The sequence below is a fragment of the Priapulus caudatus genome, unplaced genomic scaffold (assembly GCF_000485595.1).
Source record: "Priapulus caudatus unplaced genomic scaffold, Priapulus_caudatus-5.0.1 Scaffold448, whole genome shotgun sequence".
NCBI classification, from domain to species: domain Eukaryota; kingdom Metazoa; phylum Priapulida; class Priapulimorpha; order Priapulimorphida; family Priapulidae; genus Priapulus; species Priapulus caudatus.
The window spans coordinates 4,634-12,500 of NW_014577509.1; the positions used below are offsets into that span (position 1 = coordinate 4,634).

Sequence of the window (7,867 nt, forward strand, 5' to 3'; positions counted from 1 at the left end):
ACTGAGCTATGACAGTAGCGGATTTAGAGGGGGGTTGCAACCCCCCTCCCCCCGTTCAGCCACTGACTAATGTTATAATACTAGTAAAATGGGGCCAAAAATAAAAAAAGTCAGTCTGCAGGCTGATGGAAACTGGGGATTTCCCCTGTGCCCACACAGCTGCCTGAACGGTCAGATCCTGAACACTGTCACATTTGGGGGAGCTCCGCGCAGCTACGTGCTCTGATCCTACGCACCCCTAAATCTTCTTGAGTCACGCCCGTCACGTGGTCCAAGTTGCCGAGTAACTGTTTACACTGTCAAGTTCGTCGTATTTCCCCGATCTAACGAGTGCGCATGCTCACAGGGCAATCATGTATGTTCGCAATCGATTAAAGCATAGATACATAGAATATGTATTCTATATCTATGAATAAAGTTGGCGCGTGAGCAATTTTGTAGAAAACAAGTTATGTTAACACTCTGAAAAACTGTAAGATGTGCTAAAGTCTTAGAAGAAGGATAACTGTCTCATTTGGGAGCATATATGTTTGAGCTTGTCCAGCGCTGTGGTCTTATGAATGAAAACTAATTCAATGCTGTCATGATCTCCACAGCATATTAATGAATGACTATATTATTGCCAGTATCTCGATCCCCACTATATTATCAGGAGTGAATAATAATAAATTATTATCTTTTAGTGCATCACGTGATAAATCGTTGAAATTCTATTGGATAACGTCGCAGGTACTATGAAACAATAATTTATTTTTTAATTTATTTTACACTAATGGTATAAACCGTTGTGTTTGATATAAATCAAATGATCTCGATTTAACAAAATAGATTCGTGTGTGAAAGTTTCGTCAGTACCACTGCATGTTAATACGTGTACGATGTTACTGTTTATTTAAATTTTAAATTGATTCATTAAACCACTTTTTACTATTAGTATATTATCTTTATGTAATTAGTTAATTGCGATAATCTGTATGTTTCACAGTTTAATTGTCATAATCTGTGTTTTACAGTTAACCATAATAAATGAGTTTGATTTTGCGATATTTGAAAAATTAAGCTCCTATCATGTATTGGGGCACTATCATGTTCTGTGAAAAAGCTAAAAATTGACAAATCTAGATTTTTTCTTAAATCATAGGAATTCGTAACTGCAATAACTCCTAGCTGAAGCAAATTTTAGTTGACTGCTCTATTCGCCATGGGCAACACAGTGGAACCGCTTACGAAGCAGGGTATAGGAGGTGTCAACTTTTTGTATTCGTTATAGTCTGTGCTCATGGCGCAGGCTGCCTCCGAATTCCGTAATTACACGTGTATAGCTAAGAATGCGCAGAAATTTACGCAGAATTGTTTGAAGTTCTATCACTTGTTTTAAGCTTCTAATTACCAACACATGTAATTACTGGAATTTTGATTATATATATAATGTATGATATATGGAATAATATAATATATTATATGTGCGAGGTTGTTTACGGCAAATTAAATGTGCGTTCAAACGTAATGTATAATTTTCTATAAAACAGTTATACGTTCTCATAACGTTTCTATAAATATTCAGCAAATATTACTTTAGCTAAATAATTTCATAAGAAAAATTCTCAATTTAAATTTAAATTTCTAAAATTTCAATTCTGTAACTAGGCAGGAGATTGTGGGGCACGTAGTTGCGGCTGATCCACTGACTTTAGATCATCGGCTGGCGGCCGTCCGCCATTGCAATTTCGGCGAATCTATACAGTTTGTTACACATCCCATACATTCTACCAAAGTTGTGGTTACACGGGTAGAGTCCATGTCGTTGTGTTAAGCAATGTCTGAGTGTGCTTGAGTAACGGACCAAGGGACGATCGTCTCATCACGAACCTAAGAAAGCATGTAGTCAAGTATTGTCAGTACAACTTGCCTTTACGTTCTAATATCCCGTACAGACTGCAAAATTTGATCCTACATCAAACTAGTCCGGGCCAGGCCCAGGCCATGCGCGCGCTAAATCGCAGCGTACAGACACAACCGGGCTCAACCGGACCGGGCTAAGTTAGCACGGGTTGTCTGCGCATGCTCAGTTTAGCTTGTTACGTCGCTCAACAGACAACAATGGCGGTTAGACAAAAGTGCCGCCGATAGAATTATTAGGATGTATATACTCTATTATTGTAATAGCAGAAGAAGAAGAATATTAACAGGTGATTGAATAGACAGTAGAAGCTGTAACCGGTGTATAATCTAATCTGGGTATCCAATTATAATTCAATTGAACTATTTTATCAGCAATGGAAGTGTAAACATGCACATTCCCATGTCTGCCTTCCCATACATTCTGGATAGAATCTTTTGGTTAAATTGTAACAACACTCTATAGTGAAGTGAAGATCAAACACAAAATTGCAGACACAATTTCACACGCCACTGTACTTTTATGTGTCCCAAACAAGGATATCTGCACTTTGCAATGCCCGAGGCATTGATGTTAAACATCAGAGTTTGTGAACTATCAGTCATTCAGGAACATCAAGCAATTTTATCAGACGTATTGTAAATGCTAAAGTGGTGATAGTGCCTTGATTTTTCTGAATCGCACCCATTTAATATGGTAAAAAAAATCTCAAACGTTTCCGACATGGACTGATAAGGCGTGCACGCAATGCACGTGCAACGGAGATCGGTACACTGACGCTAGCTTGAGCTGATAGGGTCTATGTCCCCGGGGTACTGCCGGAACGTACCCTGGGTACGGTCCGGTATACCGGAACGTACCCTGGTACTATATTATATGCCGGACCGTATACCTAGCCTACTCCACTAACGACGTCTAGCGGACCGCCTACGGCCTAGCTCCGCTAACCCCGAACCCGAACCCGACCGAACCCTAACCTGTAACCCTAACCTAACCCTAATCCTAACCCTAACCATATCAAAATCGTGACGCAGGGTACGTTCTGGTATACCGGACGCGTACCCAGGGTACGTTCTGGCAGTACCCTAGGGGACATACACCCTATGAGCCTAGCTGACGCGTGATGCACTAGGGACTTTGGATTAAGCCGTGCTAAGGCCCTGGCTAAGGCCGTGCTAAGCCGTGTCATAAAGCCCGGCGCACAACGTGGCGATTTTTATGGCTAGTACTGGCGATTCTGTTGCCGGCGTAAAAATCGCCGAGAAATCGCCACGTGTGCGCTGCCGCGGCGTCACCGATTTTGACGCCAGAAACTCGTCGCTGGAATATCAAAGCATGTTTGATATTTGTTGTCCGCAGTCGCTGAAACAATCGCTACACGTGTGCGCCGCACCTGGCGATGGATCTCGGCAACAGTTTTTGGATAACGCAATCAAATGCAGTGATTTGAAGCACGTGATGCAAATATTGGCAGCGCCCGTGGTGTGGTTTGAACAGGTCACGTACAGTTCATACAGTGGTATGTCGCTGATAGATCGGTTGAATTGTCGCCGGGTGGCGCACAGCACGTGGCGATTTTTATCGACAGTACAGCGATAAAATCGACCGGTACTGTCGATAAAAATCGCCACGTGTGCGCCGGGCTTTAGCAGACGTGGCTTAATGCCAAAGACCCTAGTGCATCACGCGTCAGCTAGGCTCATAGGGTCTATGTCCCCCAGGGTACTGCCGAACGTACCCTGGGTACGGTCCGGTATACCGAGAACGTACTCTGGTCACGATTGCCGCACGCTGTCAATCTAGCGGTAGTAGTGCACGAGGTGGCGAGTAATAGAGTACTACTAGTAGAATCTGGGACATAATTGCGGCAGATAATAATTAAGGAATTTCGAGTTTATGACATCGTAAAGCGGCTCTTGAAAATGATCACCGCCAAATGTCGTCGTCAGTCTCTGTTGTCTTTACGTCGTGGTAGCTACTTCAACGGTGGAAGGTATGTGTATTTATACGATTTTTTCTTAGGTACTAGATATATTAACCTCGTCGTTTGTGTTATCAATCCATATAAACTTATTGAGGGTTCCTCTTGCACTATAACGCTCTCTCGCTCTTTCTCCCTCCCCTTCTCTCCCTCTCTTTCTCAGTCTCTCGCTCGCTCGCTCGCTCTCTCTCTCTCTCTCTCTCTCTCTCTCTCTCTCTCTCTCTCTCTCGCTGTCACTCTCTCTCTGTCGCTCTTTCTCTCTCTGTGTCTCTTTCTGCCTCTCTCTCTCTCTCTCTCTCTCTCTCTCTCCTTCTCTCTCTCTCACACCCTTTCTCTCCGTGTAGATTTGCTGTGTATATGTGGCTCGTTCGGTTGGTTAAGGATACATTCAAGTTTTGCACGGTATATTGCTCTAATAAAAAAATGTTTATTGACAAATGAATCGAATCAATCACGTTTTATTTATAGATAAGATGTATCTCTTTGCATAAGCCAAAATATTTCATGAAATTTCAGGCACTTAATGATGTGACAACACAAATTTGGGATTTTTATGTAAAAATGGCATTTTGGATATTTCCTAATTACCACAAAAAGTATATAAAGCAAAATCAACAAAATATGCCAAAATCACGCGTCAGGAATTTCCTGTCCTTCACTTTCATATTTACCGAAAAATTTTATATTTTTTTACACTATCAACATTTAGACACCTACACAGCACACACACACAAACACACACAACTACACACACACACACACACAGTCACAGCACACACACACACCACACACGCAGCACGCACACGCGGCGCACAACACACACGCACACGCAGCGACGCACCACGTTCACACGCACAGCACGACGCACAACCGCACGGCACACACACACCCGTCCACACACACAGAGAGAGAGAAGAGAGAGAGAGAGAGAGAGAGAGAGAGAGAGAGAGAGAGAGATAGATAGATAGATAGATTAGATAGAGATAGAGATAGGAGGAGAGAGAGAGAGGAGAGAGGAGGAGAGAGAGAGAGAGGAGAGAGAGAAGAGAGAGAGAGAGAAGAGAGAGAGAGAGAGAGAGAGAGAGAGAGAGAGAGAGTGAGACAGAGTGAGCACATCATTATATTGGTAATGTCCCACCAGATAAGGCTCGATGGCTATGTTTGTTTAGGATGATAATATACAACTTTCGAGGCTGCAATTGTCCTCTGCTGCCTCTCTCTCTCCTGTTGTGCATGTGTGTGCGTGTGTGTGTGTGTGTGTGGTTGTGTGTGTGTGTGTGGTGGTGTTGTGTGCGTGGCGCGTGTGTTTGTGGTGTGCTGTGTGTGGTGTGTGTTCGTGTGTGTTGTGTGTGTGATGTGTGTTATGTGCTGTGCGGTGTGTGTGTGTATGTGCTGTGTGCATGGTGTGTGTGGTGTGTGTCGCACGCGGCCGCGCCTGTGTGTGTGTGTGTGTTGGTGTGTGTGTGTGTCGGTAGTGTGTGTGTGTTTTTGTGGTGTGTGTGTTTGCCTGTGTGTGTGGTGGCGTGTTGTGTGTTGTACGTTGTGGTTATGTGTGTGTGTTGTGTGTTGTGTGCTATGGTGTGTGGTGTGAGTGTCTGTGTGTGTGTGTTGTTGTGCCTGTGTGTGTGTGTTGTTGTGTGTGTGTGTTGTGTCGTGTGAGTGTGTTGTGTTTGTGTGTGTGCTGCTGTGTGTGTTGTGCTGTGCTGTGTGTGTGCTGTCGACTGTGTCGTTGCGTGTTCGTGTGCGTGGTGGGCCGGGCGTGTGCGTCGTGCGTGTGCATCGTGCGCGAGTGTGTTAGTGTGCTTGTGTGTGTGTGTGTGTGTGTGTGGTGTGTGTGGGTGTGTCTGTGTGTGTGAATGTGTGTGTATGTGTGTGTGGTGTCGTGTGTGTGTGTGTGTGTGTTGTGTGGGATGTTGTGTGTTGTTGTGTGTGTGTGTGTGTGTGTGTGTGTAACCTGTCATATCTGCGCGCGTGTATCCTGATAACCATTGTCCGAGACGCGCTATAACAGCTAATAAATTCTAAAAAGCCCTCCATTATATTGATGAAATTCGACATAATGAGAGGTGGCGGCAACCAAAAAAAGACGCTGTTCAGTGGGAAAAGGTCACAGGGCAAATTGAAAAATGTAATATATAGGATCCGTACATGCGCCGTTATATGCTACAAATATATAGACAATCCTCGAAATCGACATCTGAGAACACGGTTTAAAAGACATTCGTAATGCGAAAATAGCAGACAGATGTTTAGATTTCAGTTATTTCTATGATTAATCGTGTAGAAATACCTGAAACTACAGCCATCGCCTCCGCCACTACCAGAATAGGAGTAGCGGATGCTAACAGTAGAAATACTAGCAGTGGTTGCGGCGTCATCAGCTTTGAAACTATATCGTTCTATGCGCGCTTTAGCTATACAACATTTGTTAAAGTTACTTTACTTACCGAATAACAACGAAGTTATTGTTGTCACTATATCATTTACCATTAATCGATACGCTAAATAGCGCAAGGTGATTATTTGTAATATCACTGATTTTAAGCCATCTATTTTTTATCCACAGATGCGCAATTTTGGAATGATCAAACTCAAGCTCTCTTAAACAAGTACCTACACACAGAATATAACTGCGGCGTTGCTAAGAATGCTATATTATTCATCGGCGATGGCATGGGCCTCCCGTCACAGTTCGCTGGCCGGATACTGAAAGGTCAAATGGAAGGAAAAACAGGAGAGGAGGAGTTTCTGGAGTGGGAAAAATTGCAGCACACCGGACTTGCAAAGGTATTGGTTATATAATTGCATGATTTGTGTGTTGCACATTTGCGTAATATACTAAGTTAGGCACTACGTGGTACTTTGCTCGTTACTGTTATTACTCTCTGATGTTGCGTGTAATCAGAGCACGTATATCATACTATATATATAATATTTCCTGTTTGCTGAAGCACGTACGTGCCTATTTAAAGAAATTGTTTATATACAAATGCATAATTCATTGGAGAAAAAAAATGCATGCAACCTGTGACTTCGGTTTAAAAAAAATATATAACAACATGTTTAACTTTAAAGGTGCAAGATGTATTGCGTTTTATTGTTATTAAAAACCCATGATTGATATTTACTAGTATTTTATAGTTGATTATAGCCTTACTAATTATAGTATTTAGACTTCTGTCACTAGCTTGCAGCGCCAGTTCAATTTTAAAATGGCCAAATGGTGAGTGATCGTGCTCTATGATATACGTGCTCCGGTGTAATGTAGACTTGCAGTCCAATAACCACAAGGTAGGCAATAGATTTCCTAATACTTGAAACTGATTTGATGATAACTTTCGGGTGTTTGAGTGAGAGCATTACAATCTAGAGAATTCGTAGACGTATTTTTCCTGTCTTTATTCAATACGCTATTTTAGCCAAACTATATGAATATTTCTTGGGGGGATGTTATATCTAGCAGTCATGCGTTGCACTCGAGTTTATATTCAATTATTTTTCCAATCCGCTGAAACGATGATTTTGTGCGGCAACAATTTCGTGAATTCTCGCTTAGTACGCTCCTTATGTCAAACTTATTATCTGAATATTTTATGTATTTTTTTAAAAGCTTATCCTTCGGCGGAATCCGAAGCTTTCCACCGTTTGCATGATTGTAATTACGGCATTTGAAACAGGTTTAGCAGAGTGTCCCTTGGTCATGGTTTACGTGGTATATTTGCTACGTTAAACAAGTTCGCATGCGCGTTGTTCGGTTAAATTAAAGCAAATGAATTCACCCAACTTTCCCACTACATATATTATTCCATGTTAACATTCGCGTAACACAAACAAAATACCAAATATAACTTGTTTTAAAATTATGCGGTGTAGACATTCCGAATTTATTGCACGATATCAATAATGATATATCTATTTCGCGAATATTCGATTACTACCGCAATAGTTTATTGTAGTATCGAATTATTTTAATTGTGAAATGACGT

At 42.0% G+C, this 7,867-nt stretch overlaps 1 protein-coding gene across 1 annotated transcript in view; it reads left to right on the forward strand.

The window, feature by feature from the left end:
- Positions 1-3,599: 3,599 nt before the first annotated feature.
- Positions 3,600-7,867, forward strand: part of LOC106810524 (alkaline phosphatase-like) — a 13,209-nt gene continuing 8,941 nt past the window's right edge. The window contains exons 1-2 of the mRNA XM_014813904.1: positions 3,600-3,893; positions 6,448-6,668. Coding sequence (XP_014669390.1) covers positions 6,555-6,668 — 114 coding nt within the window. The 5' untranslated portion in view covers positions 3,600-3,893; positions 6,448-6,554. The remainder of the gene's footprint in view (positions 3,894-6,447; positions 6,669-7,867) is intronic.